Raw genomic sequence first — 27572 nt, forward strand, 5'->3', positions numbered from 1 at the left:
GAATTTCTCATAACAGGGAACTTAGTAAGAGGATGAAATGTCCAGAGAAAAGATGTTGGCTGTGTGTTAAAATTAAGAGAAACCCACGGGATTTTGGTGTCTTAAAAGGGAATTCATCTTTTTATTTCCAACTGACTGACATACTGCTGAATGAGCAAACTCATCAATTTATGTGGGGCAGAACTGACTATACTGAATGTGGTCATCTTGGCACTGACCAACTCCTGTCAAGTATGTTCCTTTACACAGCTAATACAGATACAACACAAGGGGCTGTTAAATAAATTCTCCTTTCATACACATTAGAACAGCATTAATGCTTTGTGCCCTACTCTCTGACACCTGTATCTGTTTATGTGCAAGTGCAAATTCAAATACATAATGGTAAGTGGGCACAGGCAGAGAAGCACACTGGACCGGACAGTCCTGGCAAGGGGCTGAACTCACCTGTCCAACATAATGAATTTAGGCCACAAGGGCACCAAGCAAATGAGCAGGACCTGATGGCCCAGTTTCTGTATTGTAGGGATGTTCTGAGGGTGTACCAGTGTGAAGGCAGCTCTTCCTCCCTGCTGGGCAAACCCCAGATTACCTCAGAGAATAAGTCAGGAATTGTGGAGAGAAGGGAAGGACTCTCCTCTTCTGAACATGAAGTGACATGCGGTAAATCATACTGACAGCTTTCTCAAATTACATTTTAGAATGTTTTGTGCTAAAAAGGACTATGGCAATGTTCCAAGAAACCAGACTTTTAGAAGAAACTATTTTTAATAAGCAGCAGCAGCAGCCATTGGTGTGTGCTACCTGTTTCTGTAAGAACAGCCGAGTGCCCCACATGATCCAACCTCTGTCAGCTGAGGCGTTTGCTCTTGCCTCCAACGTCCTGCACGTGGCAAACCTCCACTGCAGCCCCCAGCTGGTGCAGCTCACTCAGCCACAGCATCTGCTTGGGAGACAGGCGGTCGTTGGGGCCCTTCACCTCCACCAGCTGCAAGGAAAGGGGCATGGTTAGAAGTGTGTCCCTGGAAGAACTGAGGATCAATAGCTCCCACAAAAGAAATTTTTTTAATGGCTGTTATTTGCAACAAAAATAATAGAGATCTTAGCACAATGGAAGGTCCAGTGGGTGCTGAATTATTACCCCATATTTCAAAATTTAACTGTAAGAGAAAGAAATTTTATTAAATATCCACCTAAACAGAAACAGAAGCCCTCTTGAATGAAGATGTCTCATACTGACAGCAACTTATTCAGGTGTTCTAGAGAACTAATTTCTGCTATTCAGCTCTGTATCATAAACACATAACAAGCTGCTCCAACAGATGAGATGTCCAGTAGTGTTCTAGTAGCTACTCCACTACTGTGCAAGGCACCATCCATGACTGTTTACTCAATCTCTGTAGCAGACACAGACACAGCTGTAGACTCAAACAGTCCATATTTCACCTAAGTGGTGCCAGTAGAACTCCTTGCTAACAACAGTCAATGTGTGGCTGATTGTAAGAGCTGCCTTAGATTACAATTAATCAAAGACTTTTTCTACACCAACCTTAGGCAGTGCTGAGCGTGTCTGCTCCCTACGCCCACTAAAGCTCCGGCACAGCCGCTGGAGGAGCAGATAATCACCCAGTGCTCCATGGGGCAGGGCAGCCCCAGAGCCACAGGAAATTACCATTGGTGTGGGCTGACAAGCGCAGGGTTTTACAGCAGGGAAGGCAGCTGAGCCCCGGGTGTTCCGTGCTCCCCACACACCTTGAAGCGGCGGCTGTGGGAGCGCCACACCAGCAGGTCGGGCAGGCCGCCCCGGCAGTGCCGCAGGTCCCTGGAAAGCCGCCGGAAAACACCGCTCAGGAACGTTCCTCCAAGGCAAGAGACCAGGCTCTGCAAGAGAAGGTTTGCTACTTGGTTTGGGTTGGTTTTAATTTCCCGCAGAACCATTTCCCAGCCCTCACAAGAATACTGTTCCAAGAATACTGGATGGCCCACCTCAGCTCTTGGTTTAGTCTCAAGAAACATAACAAGAAACATAAGTAGATGTTTTTTACATCAATTTTCCTGCTGTGTTCTCAGCTACTATTACAGGAAAAGTGACCATATGAGAAAATTGTAACTCTACCCGTGGAGAGACTTCAGCACAATAATCCCTAATTCCAATTTCTCCCTCCCACCACTCTCCATCTGCCATGGCTCAGCGCCTCAATACAACCTATGAGCACACTAGGGCCATGTGTAATTGAATGTCAAGTCTAATTGGAGTGCCCATGCTGGGCAACAGCCACTTACCTGGACTTGCTGGAGGGAAATAAAACGTCCCCAGTTAACCAGGGCTGCTGCTTTTCCCTCTTGAGTGGTCCAGACATCAGCAACCAACTCTGCCAGCGTCTCCGAGGAAGCTGTGTGAAGCTGCTGGAGTCTGGCCTCGATGACAGCCCTCCTGTTCTCATAGAAGCTGTCAGTGTATAAATCCAGGGGGGATGTCTGGATGAAAAGGTAAATACAGCTCTCAGGAACTGCCACCACAGCAGCTGTTCCCAGAATGACAGTGTCCCACTTAATATTTTGCTTAACTACAAAGTCAATCAAACACTGAGCTCATTTATCTTGAACATGCCCACAATATAAATATTTATTAAATGGGGAAAAAATTGCATATGTTTTAACACCCAGTGCCAGTGCCACAAACACTGGCCACATCTCAGCCTCTGCTCTGTTGTTTTGAACTCTAGACAGAGGTTTCCTTTAACAGACAAAGAATCCTGTGCATTCCCAGTGCTCTGAGCAGTAAGGTTCCAGGCAGATCTGGAATCAGGATCAAGACTGCTCAGGCACAGTGAGCAGTCTGAGGTGAAAGAACAAAGCCGTGATGAAGCTGGGGCGGCTCCTCCAGCGGCCACAGGAAGAGCCCCGGGACAGCGCTGGACGCTCAGGGTGTGAAAAGCCCCTGCAGCAATACAGCTTTGACTGCTGAGCATGGAGGGCCAGAAGAAACAGCCTTACACAAATGGCTGCCACACATAATCCCACAAAAAACAGCCTAGGAATGCTGGATGGAATCAGGTGTGAGCTCATCACTGTTGATGCCCGAGTATCATGACAGTTTTGCTCTGCATTAACAAGGACAACAAGAAGAGCTATTTGTATGAATTCCATTTCAGCTTTGTATGGTCTTTGGAGTTACAGCTGTCCCCTTCCTGTCCTACTCGTGAACCTGTTGGTTTTCAGCTCAGCCACAAGGACTTCTGCTTGAAATGGTGAAGAAAAATAAAGCCACAAATTCACCTGGAATCACTGACCCTCAGGTGTTACAGGGAGCTGTTGGAGAGGGCTGTGTAATGTTGTGTGCTTGCTTCTTTCTTTGTCAAAAAGGAGGGATGATCCCAAAAAAATGGTGGGGTGGGTGGGGGTGTTAACAAACCCGAGTTTAAAAATAAGGCTATTGAAAAGCAATAGGACTTTTTTTTTTTTTTTTATCCAATGGAATATGTCATCTTCCAAGGAGAGGAACTAGCCTGGGGCAGAGCAGTGTTTCTCCACTGCCTATCAAGGACACCTTGCCCAGCGAGCTCAGCTACAGGACACAAGCATTTAGCCAGACCAATCCCACCCTCCCTGACTGTGAATCCAGTCTGACACAGCAACTGGTTACTGAGGAGGCCTTGGCAGTAAACCAAATATAACAAATAATAAGATGAAGGAAACACCAAGATCTGTCTAGAAAATCCCTCAGAATAAAATGTTAATCTAACCCCAAATAAGATTTTAACATGGTTATTGAGTCTACAGTCATGGGAAAACAAATTAACTAAAGGAAGCTTTTCAAAATTACCTGATAGGAATTTCTGAACACGTCAGGTATGTCATCCATGAAAATGATATCCCACATTAGAATCCCATACAGTGTAATAAATGTTGAGCCTTCTCCATGAATACCTAAAAGGCAGAGTTTAATAAAAATGGAAACATTAATTTCTACAGCAATGTCACATGAAGAGGTACTGAACCATGACGACCCAAAGCAGAAATATGCCACGTTCAGGTTCATGGCCAGCTGGTGTCAGCTGCAAATGCAGCTCATTCTGCCCCATTCCCCAAGGCTGCTGCTCCCAGGCCAGGGGCCTTCAGCTGCAGCAGTTTCCATCCCTGCCTGGCCCCCACAAAGCTTACTGGGCTAATTTTTCAATACACAACTTTTTTTAACATTAAAAAAAAGATACTATATGGATGATAATATATAATATATTCAAGACATGACATACATTTATAGTATATAATTTGATTCTTGTATAAAATATTATTCTATGTACCTGTTCTATTTTATTGTAAATATTTTATATTATGCCTTTATATATATACGTATTTATATTTGCAAATACATGTGTGTTCATGCATGTATACATGTGCTCCTATATGTTTATATGTTCATGCACATAGATGAGCATGTGAAAGCAACATGTCAAGGACACCAAGGAGGGCTTCTTCAAATTCCTCAACACCAAAAGGAAAATTCAGGCTAATGTGGGCCTGCTGCTAAATGGAGGGGGACACAAACAGCAGGGCTCTGGAACACTTTCCTTGCATTGGTCTTCACTGCCAAGACCAGCTCTCAAGGACCTCTGACCCAGGAGACCTGGGGAAAGAAATGCTGGAAAACCTTCCCTTGGTTTGGGAGAGCTGGCTTAGAGAACACCAAGGCAAACTTGACATCCACGAGTCCATGGGCCCTGAGGGGCTCAGCCAGAGGTGCTGAGAGCAGGCAGACACCGTGGTGAGGCCACTCACCATCATCTTTGGAAGGTGGTGGCCACCAGGAGAGGTGCCAGGAGAAAACAAACATCACCCATTCTGCAGAAAGGGAAAGGAGGACCCAGGGAAGTCCTGAGCAGTCAGCCTCACCTCACTCCCTGGAAAGGTGACAGAGTGCCTCATCCTGATGGTCATCTCTGTCCACATGGATGACAAGAAGGTGATCACGAGTGGTCAGCATGGATTCACTACAGCTAAATAATGCCTGTTGAACCTGACTGCCTTCTACATGATGTGCTGTGCACAGAACAGGCTGCCAGAGACACTGTGGAGTCTCCCTCACTGGAGCCATTCCACAACAATCCTGTGCCATGTGCTCTGGAATGACTCTGCTTGAGCAGGGAGGCTGGACCAGATGAGCCCACTGTGAGCCCTCCCAACCCAAACCATTCAGCGGTTCTGTGATTCTATGAACATTTATATATATATGAACCTAGGGAGACATATCTATGTATGACATATATATGCATGCATATGTCTATGTATGCAAACACATACATATATACTTTTTCACTGTGAAGGTGATGAAGCAGTGGTACAGGCTGCCCAGAGAGGCTGTGGACTCACCCTCCTTGGGGATACTCTAAAGCAGGACACGGTTTGGGAGAGTTGGCTCTTGAGCTGAGGGTTGGACAAGGTGACCCCCAGAGCTCCCTCAGCCACTCTGTGAGGTGTGTTTGTGATTAGTCTGTTAGTACAGTACATTATCTATAGCAGTATATGTAATGTTACACAGCACACATACAGATCCCAGAATATGGATGTTGTTATATACCATGCAATACAGTGTATGAGCATTATACATGCAGGATACCTCATAGATATGAGAGAGGATGACTGTGCTGGGGTGTGTGCATGGAACTGGTATGGGCATTCCAGATCATCACTAAATCACACATGGCCACTGTGTGCTCACAACTGTACTGAGCCAAGAAGACCAATGGTGAGTGGGTGGGAGTGAGGAACTGAATGGAGATTTCAGCACAATTATCCCAAATTCTAAATAATGTTCCCTTCCTGTTTACCTTTTTCTGATATGGCCACTTTTGCTGCAACAGTGTTATCAATAAAATTAAACTATATTAAAATATATATTTTATAGAAAGGTACAAATTTTATCTTCAAAAATAACTTGCCTACCTTTTTGTATTTTGCTTTTTTCCTGTAAAACAGACCTATATATTCTCACTAGCTGATGGCTTTTCATAATTCCTAAATTGTAAAAATACACTAAATACTACTAATAGAGCCTTTTCAAAAAATCCTGCAGTGTTGTGCTATTGGTATATCCTGTTCTCATGGTCATCTAGTACCAAGAATCAGTGGAGGCTTACATTTCCTTAGTGACACTCCCTTAAAGGATAATGCAAGCATTTTAACCTAAATTGTTCTACCTTTAGCTGAGCAATAGTAAAGAAGGCAAAGTAAGTGATTTTCTGTGTAGATGAAGAAAAAACACTGGGGTTTTTCCTAATACATTTCAAAACCACCTTTGGTAAACAAAGGCAGCAAATCATTAAAGCAGATCAGGTTAAAAATATGTGTTAGAGCACTTTGGTAAGGAAGTGGTGTATTAGAGGTGTTTGGGAAGAAAACAGAAGCAACCCAAAATTTGGTCTAAGGAAATCAGCTAAAGCTGGTCTATTAACTAAACCAATTAGTAAATAATTTCTTTACTTACTCCCACAGTTATTTTACTGCCAAATATCCCCAGACCAACAGTACTGTTACCCTGATCGAAACCGTTCCTCCTGTAATGAGTTAATGCCAGCTCCTCAACTGAGCACATGACTGTGGATACACTGCAGTCTTGGCCTCCTTCTCCATCACCAGTATCCTCCATGAGAAACACAGATTTTCCCATTCCCGCCTGAGGACACATCTTTCCACTGATTGTAACCTGAACATATTAAAACATTTGGTTACTTTCCAGCATCACGTTTAAAAAGCTTTAGCCCAAAATCCTCTTTTCAGTTTTCTTAAAATCAGAACTAGATTTGTTTCCAAAAAATCCACTGAATAAAATTTAACTTGTCATTCCTGTGAAATCATCCCCTTTAGCTTTTATAAACCGGCACATTTTTAAGAAAATAAATGTCTAGAAAAAATTCTGGGCAGATGGGAATGCAGCCCTTCTATATGCAGGACCAGGAGGAAAACCACAGAAAAGTGAGGAGACAGACTCTGGGCTGAGACAAAGAAGGGCTGCAGGGAGACATGTGGTGAGGAGGCTGAGAGAGGAAGTGAGGCTCTGCTCTGATTTTGCCCGGACAGAATTATCTTTACAATGGTAAGGAAAAGACAGACTTTTAAAAAATCTGTTCTAATATGATGCAAGTGCCCCACGCTGAATATTTGCATAACACATATTTAGAGTGCATAACTTCCAAAGGTTCTAAAAGAACAGTGGCACTTTTTTAGCCATTAATCTAATGTTGACAACATACTAAGGTTATTATTACTTTCTGCAGCACACAGAATGCTTGGTCTGCAGCCACCAGAGGCAATGCACTGATCTGATCAGACTCTTCAGCCAGAAAGGCTCTGAGGGCATTACTGATAAATTAGCGGAGTTTATGGATGATCACATCCATAACAAATATAAAGCAATGCAAATTAGATCAGTGTACAGCTGACTGACTTCAGCTAAGAAGCTGACCAATGCAGAAGTATTTGCTTACAAGAGGCTTTTGTTTTAGAAACACATTTGTATTCCTTTTCCTGCACCATGTCAGTCAGAGGCCGGTGCACAGCTTGTAACAACTCTCCCAGATGCCTTTTCCTTGTCTGAAGTAGAAGAGCTCAGGAGCTGGTGCTCCCCTGCTTACGTGAGTGACATCCTGCACTGTGAGCAGGGGCAGGTCCTGCAGCAGGCCCTGGAACTGCTTGCAGCTGGGCGAGTCCCTGATGCGCAGGGCGCGCTGGCACAGCGACAGGCGGTGCCCGGTGCGCACGGCCGGGTCTGCCAGCCCCCTCCGGATGCAGCCGATGGCCTGGCAAACACAAGGGGACACAACAACTCACTGAGACCCCTGCACGGGTCTGCCAGCCCCCTCCGGATGCAGCCGATGGCCTGGCAAAGAAAGGGACACAACAACTCACTGAGACCCCTGCACGGGTCTGCCAGCCCCTCTGGATGCAGCCGATGGCCTGCCAAAGAAGGGGACACACAACAACTCACTGAGACCCCTGCACGGGTCTGCCAGCCCCCTTGGGATGCAGCTGATGGCCTGGCAAAGAAGGGGACACAACAACTCACTGAGACCCCTGCACGGGTCTGCCAGCCCCCTCCGGATGCAGCCGATGGCCTGGCAAAGAAGGGGACACAACAACTCACTGAGACCCCTGCACGGGTCCGCCAGCCCCCTCTGGATGCAGCCAATGGCCTGGCAAACACAAGGGGACACAACAACTCACTGAGACCCCTGCACACCCCTCTGCTCAAGAGCAATTGATTTAAGCCCAAACATGCGAGTGTAAGAACAGGGCCACCTTGCTAACTGAGTGGTGAAGCTCTAACCAATGAGTAACATTTTGCACAAGGAGGCTTCTGGATTCAAATTTATACTAGTAAAGTAAAAAAAAATTCCTCTCAATTTCTACTGATCAGTATAAGATTAAGGAAGTGGATTCACTTTCTTAGTTGAAACTGGTTGTCTGACCTCAGGATTCCCAACAAAATCTGCATTTTTAGGAGATTATACTCCACTGTTCTTTCCACAAGAAATACTTGTAAAAAATCGTTTCAGACAATGCCTGCAGTGTTTCCAGTTTGCCAGCAGCAGTTTTGAAGATACCTTCTTAGTGTTTTTCAAGTGCTGATGTAAATTCAGAGCCAGCCGATCCCACCATCTCCCTCTGCTGTCAGCACAATACACATCCTGGGCCAGGAGGCTCTGCAGCTGCTGCACTGCTTCCTGTAGCAATGGGATTGTACCTTTGTTAACTGGGTTACAAAACCAAGTTCAATTAGCTTGTCACTTTCCCTTCTAATTAATGAGTAGTACAGAAACTTTTTCTCTGGACAATCCAAACCTACTTTTTACTCCACGACCCAAAATACACATTTCAGATCCATACGTGTATCTTAAAAACTCTAGAATAGAGATATTTTTATGTAAACTTCAAGGTTAACTGCAAAAATACAGCATTTTTATCCTTTCTGTATCTCTTATTGTATATGAAAAATATCTTAAGTATTACTTGTTGCTTTGTTGCAGAAGTGAAGTCTTTTTCAAAATAATCTGATTTACTTTAACACGTAAGTCAGAGGCCTTTGGAGATGTTAATTCCCTAAGGAAGAAGCAGGGATTTCTAGAAGACTTCTCTTTCAAGATTTTTCTTATTTAAAAGCAATAGCTAAATCTAGTGAAATACAGGTATTTTTATATAAAGAAACAAGCATATCTCAACAATAGTTTTATGGTGTATTACATATGGTAAATCATCAAAGCATAAGCAGAAATCAAAAACAATTTAAAACTTTCTAAAGCAGCACAAAAAGGGGGCACTTTTCCCTTAAAAGCAATTTGTTACTAGAACTGTAGCAAGCCTTGGCAAACATCACCACCATTTTCCAGCCACATCAGAAATGTAAAGTGATGTACAAAAATTAAGCACATATTTCTAGTCACCTCACCACTTTACCTTATACTTGTGAAGTCTCTGCAGAATCTCAACTCCTTGAGAAAGGATTCTTGTGTACACCCAGCCAACTGTGAAACGTCGCAGGTAATCAGGTAAAACTCTGTGATAGCTGAAAAATAAGAGCACTTCAGATCAATTTAATGATGTCAGTTTACTAAGAATACTTATATCTAAAGCATTTACCAAACCAAATGATTTATATATCCAAACTGATCTGAAATGAGTATCCCAGCTGCAAAGTCAAGAACCCAAAGGTAAGGCAGTAGTTTGGCTTAGGGAGCAGGTGCAAGCTGCACTTGCACAGCATATTGTAGTTTCAACACCAGTAGAATTATCAGTTAATCAGTTTTAAAACAGATGCAGAACAGCAACTTACTACATCATATTTTGTTACCAATTCATTCTCATAAGTCAGCAGTTCCACCTCAGAAACAAAGCTGAACAAAAGAAAAGCACTCAAACAGGAATTTCCTGCCATAAAAGAAGACCAACATCTTTTCAGCAGGCACCTCTGTATTTCAGGACATTTGAGTGTCTTTTTAAGATCAAAATAGATTTTTCCACTGTCTTCAGTGTAAAATGGAACAGACCTCCATATGATCCTCTATGAATGTTAGCTTAAATCACTTGCCATGGAATTTAATATGATGCCAAACATAAGGCTTTACCTTATGGTGTATCATTAAGCCAGAAAACAAAATAATTAAAAGAAAAACTGATGAAGAACACTTCAAACCCAGTAAGTGTTATTTCAGGTCCCAGATACTCAGAAACATTTCCTGAGCAACACCCACTTGGAAATCTAAAGACGTGAACAACCCAGCATGTTTTCCCATAACATTTGCAACATCTTTTGTTCACAGTCAATTTTAATTTCTGCTTATTGCCATTTGTTTGAAAGCCATTTAAAAAACAACTGTGACAAGGGAAAAATAAGACTCTTGTTCTCCTGCACTGGCACATAGAACAGAACTGGTTTAGTGCTATATCCATGCCTACCAATTCTTTCCCAAGATTTTATAAAAAAGGTCTTTTCATATTGTAACTTAAAAGCTAAACAATCAGGAAGCTCCAAGTTTTCAAGAGCATTAAAGTCTCTTGCTTTATCAGGTTTAAATAACATCTCTAGTTGATAAGCCTCTCTCCAAAGGAAAAGTACCAAGGTAAGATAACACACTTTACAGTTTCCAGTGCAGTACCTCAGAGAGGGGTGATTCTTCAGTTCACTCCAGGTTTCTTTAGCATACAAGTAGAGATTATTAGCTTCTTCCCAGTTCCCATTTACCATTGCAGTGGCTATATCATTTGACAGATGAACAGCAGTTGCAAACCTGTGGTAAAAATTCACAACTTTATTACACTTGCAAAGCATCTACAGTTGAAAGAAAAAAAATCTTTCCCTTACAGTCTCTAAAGACATTGAACCATGCAGCCATCTTTATTCTTAATCTTGTAGGATTAGCAGAGTTTAAACTAGCAGGGCACATTATGTTTAAATTTACAAAACACTAGAGAATATAATTTTTGTTTAGCTCAGAATCAGCACAGCAAATGAAGAAACAGCTTTCATCAGATGACCATGAATCAAATAAATAAGCTATTTTGTTTCAAAATGCAAGCCACTATGACTTACAAGTCCTACCTCAATACAAAAATGTATTTAAAATAATTGCAAAATTAGCACTTCTACATATTTACATCTGGAGTTCTACATCTGAATTCTTATTTGCCTGCACAAGTGCTGCAGTAAAGCTCTTCTAGAAATGAACAGATTTCCAAGTTGCCAAAGCTCTCCCTACCTGATGAGATCCTCTCTGTCCTGGAAGACCTGTGTTTTCCTGTTTACTGTGTAACTGGGGAACACCATATGCCCCATGTTTGCCCTAAGGACTGTGGAGAGCAGGCCTTGACCAGCACTGCCAGCTTCTTCCTCCTCCAGCGACTCAGGCAGTGAAAACAGCAGCAGGATTCGGGAAAAGACAGCCCGAGCGCCTCTGCAGACCCTGACACATTTTCCAGCCAGCTCCTTCACCCTGGAAGGACAAATAAAAATATTGTAACATGGTTTTTACCATGACTTGTAAAAACTAAAACATAGTGAATGAAGTATTAGAATGACTTTTTTCCAAGCCAATTACGGTATAAACTTGATTTTCCTTGAAAGAAGCAGAGAGACTATGGAGTTTAGTATTTACCCTTCTCTTTGACTCACTGTGAACGGAAATGTAATGTCACCCTTTTTATTAATAAATTTACTAAATGCATTCCTCTCTTGAAAATGCATCTAGATTTCAGTCATTTGAAGCACAACTTCCATTCACATGCAAAACTTAGCTGTAAGCATTTACCTTTTTAAAATCACTGTCCCAATACCAGCCTGACTCCTGCTGAAGATTGAACGCTGCTTTGACAACTTCAGAAAATCATCCACGAGTTGCTGTTTCTGACCATTTGGGTTTGGCAAGTGAAAGATTTTTGCCAGTGTTTTTAGCTCAGGGGCTGAAAGCAAATCCAACCCTTCACACAGGTCTTCCAATTCAGATTCTACAAGTAAAATTATCCAGTGTTAAATTATTGTGTCAAGCAACAGCTCACAGTTCTACAACCTAGTACTAATCTAATGATTTAGGTTTGGTGCCCGAAAGGTAGGCTGGCAATAAAACCCCACAGACTGGTGTCCATAGAACAGGTATTTGTTTATTGCAGTGCTGCAGGTGAAGAGGATTTCTCCACCTAACTCATTCACCTTTACCAAGTGCTGTGGTATATTTATACAGTTAGTGTTGCTCAGTGTTACTGTGTTACTGTAACATCATCACATACACACCAGAACTAATTTACATGGTATGATCTGATAGTTGTTAGACAGTTCTTTTGCACTGTGCTTGCAACTCCCCAATTCAGTGGCCATTGGGGGTCTTTAATTAAGGGTTCAAAAGTCTTCTTCGCAGCTGAACTTTTCAACTTGGTTTTGGAGCATGCAGTTATGGTGTTCCTTGGTCTGTCTAGTCCTAACAGCCTAAATTTCTTATTTTGTGGCTAACTGGCTTTACATTACCAATTTCTCATTAACTATATTTATCTATCTCTAAAGCTATCCACCTGGTAAGGTTTTTTTTCTTCTTTTTTGTCTGTTCAGCATTAAGCAACTAGTTAACCACATACTCTGTTACACTGTATAGAAAGTTATTTCTATCAATTTATATAGTTATAAAAATACTGATTCGGGTTATATAGGTATAAAAGTTATGATTCAGGTTATGTAGCTATATCAGGCTATATTCATATCTTACAACTCAAGCTATATAAGTACCTTCTAACTTTGACCTAAGTTATACAGGCATCAGGTTCTTCAAAATTAACAATGCTATCTGGTTCACCCTGAAATTCTCCTGCACCTTCTTCTGGACCTTTTCACAGGTCTGCTTTGAAGGAAGGGAATAACCACAAAAAGAACACCCTTTACAACTTCAAAACAACTGCAAAGATTGAAGAAACAACTGCAAAAATGAAAAATTCTGTTGAGTTATAAAAAAATGCTGTTCAGAAAAGGTGGTGTTCTCTATATCTAATCTGCACTATTTGTATTTTCACAAGACCACTCATCTACCTGAAGCCTTTAATCTGCTCCTCTGTTCTCTTCCCAAGGCACAGACAAGCATGTACTGCATTGATCTCTAACATGACACAACTTGAGGTTTTATTTGTAGTATTTTAAAGGTTTGTTAACACTGGCCTTACCGGTTTGTAGGAATCTGGCTGCAGCCAGTTCTTCAATTATCGGTGACAAATCCACACTTATCTCTCCATACTCTATTTTGTTCACCTTTAACCAGTTCAGCTTGCGTTGAAAAAGTCTCACATACAACTTCTGCCCAGCAACTGCAAATTTTATTTAAAGCAGGGAAGGACCAAAAGAAGAGTAAATTCCAAACACAGTACTAGGCACAATCACCATATTAACCAGAAAAATTACTTTGATGCAGGTACTGTACTCTCTAAAACACATTTTAAATCTTCCTGTGTTTCACAAGAAGACTTGGCAAAATACCAGACTTACCTTTCCAAGCAATTAATAAGTTCATTAGAATCTTTAAGTTTTGTGGGTGGAAAAATATTACATGTTTTGTAGGTAATGTACATTACTAAAATAAAATGCCTTTGACATGCTTACCCTTCAAGAAAAATTTAGTTTCATAGAAAAGGAGAACTTCATTTTTCAACCCTGCATTTTGTGTTGTTAAATAGGTCTTTTTGCTTTGTTAAACAATCATTCAGTAGCCAAATATTTCACGCTAGAGAACAAAAGAAGTTGCAGTCTGACAGAATAATTTCATAATCACAGAATACATCTCTGTGCAGCATTCTTCAGGTTCTTATTTTTCCAAAGATAAGCCAAATTATACTAATACATATACTGAAAGAAAACAATGAGAAAAAAAAAAAACTCCTATTCATTTGATTTTTATCAGGGAAGTATTCTTTTAAAGTATCCTTTAGAAAGAGTTTTTAAATACTAACAATGCTGAATTCAACAAAATAGCTTATTAATTTTTAGCTAAAAATAGTCTAGATATTATTACTATATGCAAAAACCTTCTGAATATTTAATTCAACCCCCATTAACTTCTAAACTTTTTACCCCTGTCTGCTGCTGCTTAACTGAAACTGATCATTAATAAAAAAACACTGAAACACTACCCAACCTAGATATACTTAAGAATTGGCAGATAAGCATTAAGTGCTTACTTAACAATTCTCCTGTCCTTGTAAGACTTTTTCAGCCTTTTCTTTAATAGAATCTTTCCAGAATCAGTTCACTGGCAGAACTACATTCAGACATATAAGTTTGTCATTTTCTCTGTGGGGTTGTAAGTCCTTTAATGTCTGTCCCCGGTTTTTATCATTCTGGAGAAAAAAGTTAACACATGGACATTCTATTTCCAGACTATGGAACTGATCAAACCAGGGCTGCAATAATAATTTCATAAGCTTCATAAACTTACACTGAGTCAGAGACATCTCACTGAGGAATGGCAGACATTTCAGCAGAAAATAATTAAATACTGGAAAATATCTATATTCAAGCAACTTCATAGTACTAAACAGGTGTGTGACTTGACTTTTTTTGTGTTATGATAACTGAAAGGGGTAGAAACTTCTCATGTGGGACAGATAACTCATCTACCTGAACTTTTAAAGTATCCTGCCTGGTATTTCTTGAAGGCAATGACATCCATCTGTCAGTGGTCCAGGACTTGTTATCTATTGACTTAGTGCTATCTTCTCACTTTTCACAGCTCAACTGCTGCATCTTTCCTACCCTGCAAAGAGAGGTTGTTTCACCTGTGACCCTCACATCCAGGGCAGACATGGATTTATCAGCACCGCTCTGCAGCAATTCTTTCTGCATTCCCAACTCACACTACTGAGACAGAAACAAGAAGCTCTTTTATCTATCAGAACAAGCTCCTGTTACTGATCAGTGTTGTTCACACCCAGGGAACAGAGTGTGGAAATGGGGAAGGTGTACCCTGAACATCTCCTTTAGTGTTTGTCACAGTAGCCAATGCCTGCATGCACTACTGGCCTAACTGAGTTTATTCCTGATCTTTGGATGTAAATGAGGTGCACCTACTGCTCGCCTCAAAGAGCCAGTAACAAGACTTTTGTTGCTTTCTTTCTCTATATATTTCCCTTTAACTGCCACAAGCTAAACAAGGCATTATCAAGCTCCAAGATGTCCCTACTGTAATATTCTTTTGGTCTGGAGTGACCTGCAGACCCCTCCAGGTTTGGCTGCTCGTGTCCATGGCCAGCTCAGATCCATTAGGATGCAAGCCAGGCCGCTGGGAGGGCTGAGTAAGGCTGTGTCCCCCCCATTCTCTCAGGAGCTGTATCTAACAACATTAGCAGAGTTTATTTTTAAAAAAGTTACTGAGGGGTACATCTACTGAGAAGAAGGAGCTTCTTCCCTTAAAAAAATCCATCAAGTTACATGGTCAATTGATATAGCACTTCTCACATAAAACTATGCAAGAATGTTCCACTACAAGAGGGAATGTGGAAATGTATTTAAAATAAAAAGATACCTGATAATTTGTAGAACTTGGTTATAATGTTCAAATCTTGTTCATTAAATAGTCTGACATCATCTTCATTCTGCAATACTGCTCGCAGCACTACTAAAAAATTCTGGAGGTAGTATGGGTGACCAGGAGAGCTGGGCACAGAGAGGACCTCATCTATTTTGTCAAGAATGTCCCCAGTGGAAACCGGAGATTCTGTCTTTTCCACAGTTTCTAACAAAGTATGGTTCATGTCATTCTTAAAGTCTTCAAGAACTTCCACAGGAAGTACCTCTGCATCATCCCTGCTACAGCAATTTTCTGTCCCACCATTCACTTCTGTCTTTGAAGGAGTAACCTCAGTGTGAGGCTGAGTCTCCATTTCCAAATTACTGGTCAGCTCTGCTGAAGTATGGGTGGCTAGAGATGTTTCAAATTTATCAGGACTAAGTGTCCCACCTCCAGAACTGCTTTCTGCTTTGGTGCTCCTTGTACAAGACAGGAACCTTTTGTCATCACTGTTATCATCCAGTAATTGTACTTGAACCATATCCACAAACTCTTCTCGATTACATTTGTTTATTTTGTTTTGAAATTCAGGTTCCCTCTTTGGAAAATGTTGTTCCTGGTGCTCTCTCTGAGAAGGCTGATTTTCTTTCTGAGAACTCTGCGCAGCATCAATCTCACCACCATCATCACCATCATCAGGTGCTGCAGCACTTGCACTGTGAACAGCTGGAGGTGAAGAGTTGCTCTCTTCACACAGGACCTGTTTCCCTCCCTGCTGAGAGCATCTTCTGGACAGCTTGGCAGACAAGCTTCCCAAGGAAACTGTTCTAACTGTTCGAGCCTGGGATTCATTGTTCACACTAAAGACTGAACCATTTTTGCTAAAATAAGGACTAGTTTGTTGTGCTGCACTCCCTCCTGCTTTCAATAAATTACTTTTGGAAGGACTTGTTTCTAGATTTGAGAAGTTTTTTGAAAAATATGAGCTGGAATTATTGCTCAGATTTGCAGCTGGGGGGCTCTTATTCCTAAAAGAATTCAGAGTAGCATCAATGGTACCAGTCTCACCACAGTTTCTCTGACATGTTTCATCAATGTGCTTATTTATTCCATATCTTGGCACCAATTGCCCACACATGGGACAGCTAACTTTGGCAGGGGGAGCATTGTTAAAAAAGGAAGTAATAGAGGGTGATGCTGAAGGAGTAGATGGTGTTCCCGTAACTTCCACTTTTTTTGTTGTTTCTTTTTTCTTCTTATTTTTACTGAGTGACAAACTTATTCGTGATCTTTTAATTCCTGAGGACCTAGCTTCTGCCATTACAAAACTTCACAGTGATTACGTGGCACAGACTACTCCATTCAGGCGACATTTCTTTATTCTGTAATACTTAAAACACTTTCCTTGGCTTTTCCTTTTCCATCTGTAATCCTCTGACATGCCTTGAAATAAAAAAATACATTGAATGAGTGGTCTTCCAAGGTACCAGATGCAACACAGATGAACAGAAGAGAGGCAGAGAAGTCAAGCAATCCTTAACTTACAATGCTACTGTCCTCTAGCTTGCCTTACCAGGCAGGGAAGCACACCACAGGCAAGCTGAGCACTGCAGCTGCCTTTAAACGGCTTAATAAATGGAAAAGTAACCTAAAGCTTGCATTTACATCAGCAACTGAACCTGGAATTCAAACAGGTAAGTTCTCTAATTTTCACAAGAACAGTCAGGGTTGGAAGGGCATCTCTGGAAACCATCCAGCCCAATCCCCCTGCCCAGGCAGGATCACCTGGAGCAGGTGACACTGGAACACGTCCAAGTGGGTTTGGAATGTCTCCAGAGAGGGAGACTCCATGACCACCCCGGGCAGCTCTCCCAGTGCTCTGCCACCCTCAGTGTGTGGTTCTTTCTCATGCTGACGTGAAAATTCTTGTGTTTTAGTTTATGGCCATTGCTCCTCGCCCTGTCGCTGGGAATATTTTATCATTGTCTTGTTTGCTACTGACAGACTATTTTCGGTGCCAAGCACCCGTTTCCAGAGCACTCTCCGGGCTGCCTGCAGCCCCCACCCTCACGGCTGCCGTGCGTGCCCGAGCCCGCGGCGCGCCCGGGCCGAGCTGTGCCAGGGCCGGGCCCAGGAGCAGCCGGCGGCTCCACACCGCTCTCCGGGTGATGCGGGCGGCGGGGCCCAGGCTCCCGAGCGGTTCCCGGGCTGCCATCCTGACGCGCCCGCCCCTCCCCGCGCTGGGACCCCCCTCGGCCGCCGAGCCCCCGGGTAAAGGGGCCCGGCCGGAGCCCCCACAGCCCGGCCCGGCCTCCCGCCCTTCCCACGCACCGGCACCGCAGCCCCGCGCCGTTCCCGAGCCGTGCGGGCCAGGCCACGCCCTGAGGGCCGGGCCGGGCCGGGCCCGCCCGCCGCCAGCCCTGAGCAATGCAGCGCCGATGGCGGGCTGCCTCGCCACAGCGGGGGCTGCTGCGAACGCCCTCCGCAGATTTAAAATTTCCCTGTACGACAACGCGTGGAAAACAGTTGAGGTCCACAGGAGCAGCAAGTAGAGGTTTGTTTTGTTGTTGGTGAGTTTTGTTTTGGGTTTTTTTGGTTTTGTTCAGCAAAGAGCAAATAGTGAAATATTTTCACCCTGAGGCTTATTTTTCATATGGACTCTGAAATCTGGTATGCTGGTATGGGAGATTATTCCTCTGAGTGGTAAAAATAAGCATGAAGAGAAGGGGCCTCACGCCCGCCTGTCGGTGTAGGCAGGGACCAGGCTCTGCTCCGTGCTGCCCAGCAGTGGGATGGGGCAAAGGGCAGAACTGAGACGCACAAGTTCCACCTGAGCGTGAGGAAGAACTTCTTTACTGTGCAGGTGACTGAGCACTGGGCTGCCCAGAGAGGTTAGAGTGTGTGGAGCCTCTCACTGGAGCTATTCCACAACAATCCTGTGCCCTGTGCTCTGGGATGACCCTGCTCGAGCAGGGAGGTTGGACAAGATGACCTCACTGAGGTGCCTTCCAACCCAAACCATTCTTGGACTCAGTCTAAGTTAAAAATTTCCTAGCTCTGGGGTACCACAGGCTTAAAAATCTTTTCCGTCCTCCCTCTTTGCCAATCACAATTTCAGAATATAATTTTCTATAATTTAAATGCCTGGATACATCCTAAGTTCTTAAAAAAATGCAGTTCCTCCTGCTATAGGTCCAGAGCTATTATAACAGCAGATACAAAGCTCTGGGCTATAGCTTAAAAAGACTGTACAGTCACAGCACATGGGTATACACCAGTAGGTATCTGCCCACACCAAGAATCTTTCCTTTTGGAATATATCAGAGTTCTATGGTAGAAAATAGGAATAAAATCTACAGAAAATTGTCTGAACATCATACCTCAGAAGTTCACAAGGTGTTTTAAAGATCAACACAGAATAAAACCTATTCAAAGTCAGCAAAAAAATTTAATATGTACAAGATGCACCATATAAAAAAGGTAAATTACAACTTCAGTTTGTGAACAGAGATTGCTTTTTCCTTTTTCTGTTTCTTCTTTAATTTGCTGGCATCTTTGATTTGCATTCTCACTTGATCTTGTAGCTGAGAAAAGAAGGCTTGGGATGATTTCAAGGCCTTGTCTTTACCTTCATCCTGTCATTGGACAAAACATTTGTTACAACCAAGAAATGTACAAACAGTACCATTACATTATTTACTAGCTACTCAAGCATAATGGTGTTTAACTTAAAAAAGATCTGGTAACTGATTTTCAAAGGATATTGTTCACCACATTTTTATTCCACTCCTGCTATCTCAAGAAATGAAGATTACATTCTCTTCCTAAGCAGCAACTAGCCTGACAGGTAAGAGCAGGCATCAAGAACAGATCCTTGCACATCATGAACTACAACAGGGTATCTGTATTTTGTGTTCTATTTGCCTTCTGAAAAGGTAAATACAAACAACTGGAAGTAATGAAGTTATTTTTCCTATTAGTTTCTAATACTTCAAAATTTCAGAGATTTTTAGAGTTTTATTTAAAAGGCATCATAAGTGGTGCATGAGTTTACTGTTTTATAGCATGGAAAACAATATCAATCTGATGAGATTATAGGGAAGGCTCCACAATAAGGACAAAGTTAAACAGGAATACTGTATTACAAAACAGTTTCAGTTACCCAAAGCTTATACAGAACACAGAAACCTCAATGTGCATTCAAGCAGGCCCACTTGATGAAGTGGAATGGCTTAAATGCAGGAAATAAAGAAAATGTCTTACTATTTGCACAACATCACTTTGTGAACTTTGAAATAAACAGACAAGCAGCACCTCACACAAGATCATTTCTGCCTGATGAACCTACTTTTATAGAATAATTGCATCATACAGCTTTTTCACATTTTTCCAACCTTGTAATTCTGTGGGATACAGCTTACTTTCCTCTCTAGAGAAAAATTATCTGTCCTTGGCATTTTAGTCTTACCTTGAGCAGAGATGCTTTGCCTTCTTTGGTAAGTCTTTTTAATTTTGCTGCAGCAGCTTTTTTGCTAAGTTTTGTGGCTTGTTCTGGTTTCATCTTTTCAAGAAGCTTTTGACGTTTCTCCTTTTCCCTTCGCTTCATACGTTTACGGAGCTTTTTCCTTCTCAGTTCTCGTTTTTTGTCTGTGGGAGTCTTTTCTGCATCTGTTTTTACATCACCAGCTTTGTTCTTTTCCTAAATAGATCCATAACAGTGCAAAAGACAGGACTCACTTCACAGAACTCAAATCTCTCTCAGCATTTCCATTATGTCAAGTGACAGCTCAGGATAAGGCAAAGGCCAAAAACTGACAAAAGCTGGGAAATGAGATTTGTACAACTGATCCAGGACATGCTAATTGCTCTGCTCCAGTCTTTAGCTTCCTCCCTCTCAATACCCATATAAATGTTGGAACAACAATGCCCGTCATGTAACAGTTAAGATCAAAACCAAAGCATAGTATTATGGCCTACTGGAGCCAAATAAAACTTACTCTTTCCCCAGTTAGAAAAAAAAACCTTAAAAAACCACCTCAGCCCTCAAAACCTCCCAACAACCACCAATGCTAAAATTCTCAGCCAAAAAGTCCACAAGGTGAGGAACCACCCACCAGGATGGGAAGAGCACAATTCCCACTGACAGACAGTAGATCCCTCTATAACCCCCTTATGCCATTTTATATTTACCTTGATCTCCTCTGGTGCTAAGAGAGCAGCATCACTAACAGCAACTGGTGCTACTTCTTCCATACTTATAGCTGGAAGGTTGGAAACGATTTTAACTTCTGGCACCGGCTGGAAATAAGGAGACACATTCAGGACTGAGCACAGCACCTCAGCAGCTGACAGACAACTGAAGATCACAAGTTGGGTTTGTTCAGAGGCAGTCACAGTGCATTTAATATGAAATAAGAATGAGCTCAGTAAACACCAATGTTTACTCTGCTTTCCATTTCTGGAATATATTTTAAAGTATCCAGTTTAAAAAAAGGGAGAAAGCCCCCAACTTTATGAAACTTATGCACTTACTGGTTTGGGTGTGAAGTGGAAATTACAAAGTGCATCCAGCTTCTGGAAGAGTGAATCCATCATTTCCTGAATTTCTTTGTGTTCAGGATTTTCCTCCTCTTCAGTCTTTTGCTGCATTAAAAATGCAATGTAACTGTAACATCATTCATAAGGCTACTTTACTTTAGCAAGACTGGTAACAACACAACCTACAATTGAGAGCCCTTTCACTGGTGAACACTCAGAGAAAGACTAAATTACTTCCACTTGGAAAGTGTATAAATGAACACACAAGAGAACACGGTGTCAATTTCCACCCCAAAGGAAAGGCATTGTTTATGTTACCTGGTGAAGTTTCATGTATTCTTGCTCGTAGATTTCAGCCAGACTCAGCTTACTCTTTTCATGATCCAAACTGATCCGCTTCTTGTACTCAAAAGCTTCCTCTTTGGGTTTCTCTTTTGGTACTACATCATCCCATGCCTGAGAAAGTCACAGTAATGACCAAATGCAACTACAGCCACATCTACCAGCTATATCTTATTTAGAACATTTTTCAGTTATTTATCTGGCACATTAACTAGTTTATGCACATAGCATTCCAGGACTCATCAAGTTGTGCACTTTCATTTAAAAAAAAAAGTAATAAAAGTTGTAGCTCTACTTGTATCCTTGGTCTTATGAATGAAGTCATATTAACTAGTTTATGTGCACTTTCATTTAAAAAAAAAAAGTAATAAAAGTTGTAGCTCTACTTGTATCCTTGGTCTTATGAATGAAGTCAACAACTATAACAAGTTGAAACTCTTCTCCACCTTTTAAAATTCAATGGACAGTATGGCTCAACAAGCTGTGAGATACAAATTTTCTATCAGTGACTTTGAACAATGCTTCTTCCAAGCTTTTTATTTTTTTGCTCATCTGGTTTTGAAGCAAAATGAAGCAAACAACTGAGTTTTGGTCAATGTTCAGAATGCTCAGAGCAATAGTTATGGTAACAGCCAACACTTACAGGCTGGCTTTATATTGCAAATAAACTCCTTACAGTTTTATCTGCACAGTCTGTTTTGAAGTGCACTAAAATATGGTGTATAACAGGGATATAAAAATAGGGCTGCTTAGAAATCTAGACACATTCATCAAGACAATAGAATAAAGTGTTCAGAATGCTCAGAGCACTACAGGCTGGCTTTATATTGCAGATAAACTCCTTCCAGTTTTATCTGCACACAGTCTGTTTAGAAGTGCACTAAAACATGGTGTATAACAGGGATATAAAAATAGGGCTCCTAAGACACATTCATCAAGACAAAAGAACAATCAGTTGCAGAAATTAAGATAATTCTACCCCTAACATTGGAAATGCTTCCAGCTCATCCTTGGAATGTGCCCTGTGAATCAAGTCTATGAACAGTGTAAGGAGGAACAGGTAAGATAATACTAACCTCGTCCAATATTCTCTGTTTGCTTAGAAATCTAGACACATTCATCAAGACAATAGAATAAAACAACCATTGCAGAAATTAAAATAATTCTACCCCTAACATTGGACATGCTTCCAGCTCATCCTTGGAATGTGCCCTGTGAATCAAGTCTATGAACAGTGTAAGGAGGAACAGGTAAGATAATACTAACCTCGTCCAATATTCTCTGTTTAATGAGATCTTCAAGCTGAAAAGTAGTTTCTTCTGTGATCACAGGTGCTGAAAGGAAAAGGCAAAGAATTTTAAGATTAATATTTCTCCAGCGAGAAACAGGTCTTATTTTATAAAGAATAAACTACAGAAAAACAAAGTAAAGCTTTCACAAAAATGTACCAATTGAAGGTGAAGTAAATAGAAAAGTCATATTATGTGAGGCTGATAAATTACCCTTACCCATTCGCACTGCATGGTCAAAAAGCACTGTTTCTTCCAAAAGGCTGTTCTCAGGCCGTTTCTGCCCAGTCACTTCTCCTTTAAGCTGCCAAGGTTTCTCCTCTAACAATGCTTCTTCCAAGCTTTTTATTTTTTTGCTCATCTGAAAAACACAATTTCCTAGGAAGTTTAAAAGAGCTCACTCATAAACTCACAGCAAAAAATTAGTATTTATTTCAGGTATGTGAGGGGATATATGATTGAAGATGTATCTATGTAGATAAACCACATGTCTTCCTTAAATTTTAAATACTTCTTTTTATTTGCTGGACTCTGAACAAATGAAACAACCAGTAAAAAAAAAAAATGTATTTGCCACTGTTTCAAAGTATTAGCCAAATAAAATATGAACGAAACCCAAAGAAAACCAAACCAAAATTACCTTTTCCTGTCTCTTCTCAAATGATGACTTTATTTCACTGGGACTGGTGCCCTTCTCTAATTGCACTTCAGTTACATCTTCTGTTTCACTGTCATCTGGCAAACTGAAAGTTACTTTTTTAGAAGCTTCTTTACTTCTCATGTGCTCCACCATTTCATCCATGTCCTCAAACCTGTAACAAAACCATTTAATATAAAAAAAAAGTTGAGAAGCCTTTATAATTTTTCACATGAAGATATTTCAGATGTTTACCTGTTACAAGTAACTTACAGTTTACAACAGGTCTCAAGGATCCCCCTAAAGGCAGAGGACATTAGGGAAACTTCTGGATAATAAGAATAACTCTGAACAACTTTTAAATGCTTTACTCAAACAAAGATCAAAGGACAATATTTTAAAAATATAAATAAGGTGACAACACAAACCATGAAGATACAACAGTTAACTGAGAATGGCAAACTATGACCAGAGTGAGTGTGGCATTCTCAGTATTTTCTGCTTTCTTTAGTGTAAAATTATGAGGGCATTTTACCTGCATTTTACTTACTCAGACATACTTTCTTCATTTTGCTCTTCAATGGCACTGTCTGCTTCCTCCTCCTGATCCTCTTCAGCTTCATTAGCTACTAAATCATCATCACCATCATCATCACCATCACCATCATCAACTGGATCAAAGAAATCTTTGTACGTCATGTCTCTGGAACTTTTCATCGGCTAAAAAGGTGAGAGGGAAAGAAAAAAAAAAACCAAACAACAAACCAAAGCTGTTAAGACTGACAGAAATCAAAGGGTATCCTGTCTTTTAAAGTCTTTAGTGCCCAGGGAACAGCACTACTTGAGCAACAGTAATTCAGGGAGTGGTGCATTAACCTGTAGTAGGGTGTCACAGTAAAATTGATTTCTTTTCCTGGTGTTTACAATTCTCTACCACTTACACATACAGAAGTCAAGGAGCTGTAGATTTTGCCAAATCCTTGTTGGAATGCACACTAATTCCCTGAGTATATTTCTTACTTGCTAGTGAGAATGTCTGGTAATATTAAATAATAAAATACTTACTTTTGAATCAATCACTCATCAATTTAAATTGTATCAGAGTTACAAGGCAGGGTCCCTGGAAAAAAAACCTTTGCTCTGCATCAGCCACCTCAGTGATCTCTAATTGCCAGATTTTTCATTTTCTGGGTCACCCATTCTGCAATTTTTCAAGGTCCCTGATTTCCCATGGGTATTATCTCTTCCTTTATTTATGTAAAAGCCCAAGGCCCATGTAAGGAGAGACTGGAATAGCAGGATGCTATGTCCTTCTACACCAGGGAATTTCCTTACCAGATATTAATTGTTAAAGTAAAGCTTCAGAAGTAATCATTAGTCACATAAACAAATGTAACTTAGCAGTTTCTACACAGAATTAAACACTTTATGGTCTTCCTAACAGACACCAGATTTTGATTTAAAGGAAAAAACTTACATTAATTTTAGTTTCTTCAGAGTCTTCCTCGTCATCTGAGATAATGTCTTCAAAATAATTAATGTCATCTTCTTCTTCTTCTTCTTCCTTGTCTTCCTTCTCTGCATGTTCTAGAAAAGCTTCCATCTCAGCTAGCTTGAAAAACTTGTCATCCACTACAGATTTCCTTCCCTTCCTTCTCAGTGTGGTTTCCTTGGCTGCTTTAGTTTGTTGCTCCAGTGCTTCAATATCAAAGTCAATATCAGAATCCTCATCACTGTCTTTCTGCATTATGCTTTCTCTGAGTTTACTTTGCTTTTCTTTAGCTTTAGTTTTATCTTTATCTTTGGTATAAACATCCATCTGTTCAGGTTCTGCTTCCATGATGTTGTCTTCCAACTCCTTGTCACTGCTGGTCTCTGCATCAGAGCCGTCCTCCTCCTGGTCTGAGAGAAGGCAAAGGTCTTCATCCTCCGCATCCCTTGCAATGGATTTCTTGAAGAAATTGAGAACTGCATTGTTCTGGAGCTCCAGTTGCTGCCAAATCTGTTCTTCATCAAAATTTTCTATCACCAGCTCTTTTAGAGGGCCCCCACGAACTACGTCACTTCCTTTATTCAGATCGTAGAGAGTCTTTGTCATTGCTCTGAAGTCGGCAGCCAGTCCATCCTGCACACTGAGAGCAGAAAACAGAAGAGCTTAGCGCTTTCCACAAAGTCAGTCACATCCACACTGCTGCTCTGCTACCTGCTTTGCTTCTCTGGTGCTACACAGCAGCACCTTTCCATAGTTACTGCTGCGGCTTAACTCTCCACACACGGCTTGGAGCACTGCTACTACACGGTCACAGAAAAAAAACACTAAATTCTTAATCCTTTCAGATGTATTACACTTCGTGCATGAAGCGGCAGCTGGACAGAAAATCCCAGCTTTCTACCGCTGCATCTTACAACACGTTGATCTTATTTAAGCACCCCAGGCATTTTGGGGAAGTGAACAGTACAGCACTAAACACCTCAGTGGTCCAAGAGCCAGACCCCAGGCGGCACAGAGTGACTGCGCTTCTCCACCGCCTCACCCCTCAACTTTTACACCTGGCTAGTCTCCTCCAGGTTTTTCTCTACGACTACCAATGCCTCCCCCGCCGCCCCGCGGTACCTGAGGAAGCACTCGGGGCGCGCCGCCGCCGCTCCCGCCACCCTGAGGCACGTCTGGATCCCCGGGAGCGCCGGGAGCGCCGCCATCGCGCCGCGCACACGTGGGGCCCCGGCACCGCCCCCGCCGTGCGCCCGGCGCTCAGGCCCGGGCGGCTCCCGCGGCCGCCGCCAAGGTTCCGCACACAGTGGTTCCGCACACAGCGGTTCCGCCCGCGGAGCTCTGCCCCGCCCCGCTTCCCGAGCCGCGGCATTCCCGCCTCCCCAGCCATGGCATTCCTGCCTCCTGAACCAAAGCAGCCCCTACTCCTGGCCCAGCCCTCTGTTAGAAGCGCCTCGTTCTCCCAGAACCCCCACAGGGTATGGCGGTCATGCCCGATGGCTGCTGCTTCCCGCCCTGGGACGGGCGCGGTGTTGCTGTAGGCTGGGATGTGCATCAGCACTGGGAAGCGTGCTCTAAATATAGTGGAGCTACAGTCATCTTACTTCACAGTTTTAAATCTCTGACCTAGATACAAGGGCTGTTTTGGAACTGCACATTTCCAGCTGATTCTGTGGGCAAAACACCCGATCTCACCTGGTGTCTACAAGTTCAGGCTAACGAGGCACGCACACACCCCTGCACCATCCGCACAGCACTGCCCAGTGCCCTTCAGCTCCCCTCTTACATCTCGTGGTTTCCTTAAAGTTTATTTTATAAAGTCAAATTAAGGCCTACACCCACAGACCCTTGTGTTTTCAGCCATCCAAACAGCCCTTCTGCAACTCGATGCAAAACTGTGACTAACCTTTTAATTTCAATGCTGCTCCTGCCTCTGCTGCTTTCACAAATGAAGTCTTTTCAGTGCCCTGCAATGCCACCTCTGTGTTTCCCCACTGTCACTTTGCACACTCCAAAAACCATGGCGTGGAGCAGGGCCCAGCCAGCAGAGCTGTGACTGTGACCTGTACCTGAAATTCTCTGAGCATCAGAAACACACCTGACACACAACCTGGGCTGGAAATTGAAAATGTCATATATTGGGGCTTTCAAATACCCATTTGACCACTGATTTTAATCTGTGCTTTTAACTAATGACATAAAATCAGATTTGAAGTGGCACAAGCTGTCTGTCTATGTAGGCTATATCTCAACAGCTCGCAGTGTGCTATGCCTGACACACAAGAGTGCAGCATCAGCAGACAGCCTGCTCGCTGTCCTCAGTCTCTCTGGAACAATGGTTATGGCATCCCAGTCTGTACCAGGAATAGTGAGGCCAGCCGGTCAGGGAAGTGATTCTTCCACTGTACTCTGCACTGGTAAGGCCACCCTTGAGTTCTGGGCCTCTCAATTCAGGAACGACATTGAGGTGTTGGAGCAAGTCCAGAGAATGGCAACAGAACTGGAAAAGTAACTGGAGCACCAGTCAGGTGAGGAGCGGCTGAGGGAGCTGGAGGCCTCAGCCTGGAGAAAAGGAGGCTTGGGGTGACCTCACTGCCCTCTAGGGCTCCCTACAGCAGGAGGCTGTAGCGGATCACCCTCCTGTGTCACTTGTCCTGGTGATAGGACAGGAGGACATGGTCTCAAGCTGCACCAGGGGACATTTAGGTTGAAGAAATTCCTTCACAGAAAGAGTGATTAGATATTTG

At 42.3% G+C, this 27572-nt stretch overlaps 2 protein-coding genes across 2 annotated transcripts; both read right to left on the reverse strand.

The window, feature by feature from the left end:
* Positions 1-91: 91 nt before the first annotated feature.
* Positions 92-17928, reverse strand: FAN1 (FANCD2 and FANCI associated nuclease 1). Its single transcript, XM_041418300.1, has 14 exons — positions 17859-17928; positions 15543-16970; positions 13192-13332; positions 11799-11994; positions 11250-11483; positions 10650-10781; positions 9451-9559; positions 8601-8720; positions 7632-7796; positions 6535-6703; positions 3827-3930; positions 2284-2478; positions 1753-1881; positions 92-988 (listed from the first exon to the last, which is right to left on the reverse strand). Exons 2-14 carry the CDS (start codon positions 16846-16848, stop codon positions 851-853), a joined length of 3138 nt encoding a protein of 1045 aa, XP_041274234.1. The 5' UTR covers positions 16849-16970; positions 17859-17928; the 3' UTR covers positions 92-850.
* A 1027-nt stretch (positions 17929-18955) lies between these two features.
* Positions 18956-26063, reverse strand: MPHOSPH10 (M-phase phosphoprotein 10). The gene is made up of 11 exons (XM_041418301.1): positions 25948-26063; positions 24811-25465; positions 23884-24053; positions 23337-23508; positions 22916-23057; positions 22674-22741; positions 21384-21521; positions 21060-21170; positions 20718-20825; positions 19996-20226; positions 18956-19162 (listed from the first exon to the last, which is right to left on the reverse strand). The coding sequence occupies exons 1-11, from the start codon at positions 26031-26033 to the stop codon at positions 19013-19015; spliced, it is 2031 nt and encodes a 676-aa protein (XP_041274235.1). The 5' UTR covers positions 26034-26063; the 3' UTR covers positions 18956-19012.
* Positions 26064-27572: the final 1509 nt, after the last annotated feature.

Source organism: Onychostruthus taczanowskii, unplaced genomic scaffold, assembly GCF_017590055.1.
Source record: "Onychostruthus taczanowskii isolate IOZ18803 unplaced genomic scaffold, ASM1759005v1 scaffold6, whole genome shotgun sequence".
NCBI classification, from domain to species: domain Eukaryota; kingdom Metazoa; phylum Chordata; class Aves; order Passeriformes; family Passeridae; genus Onychostruthus; species Onychostruthus taczanowskii.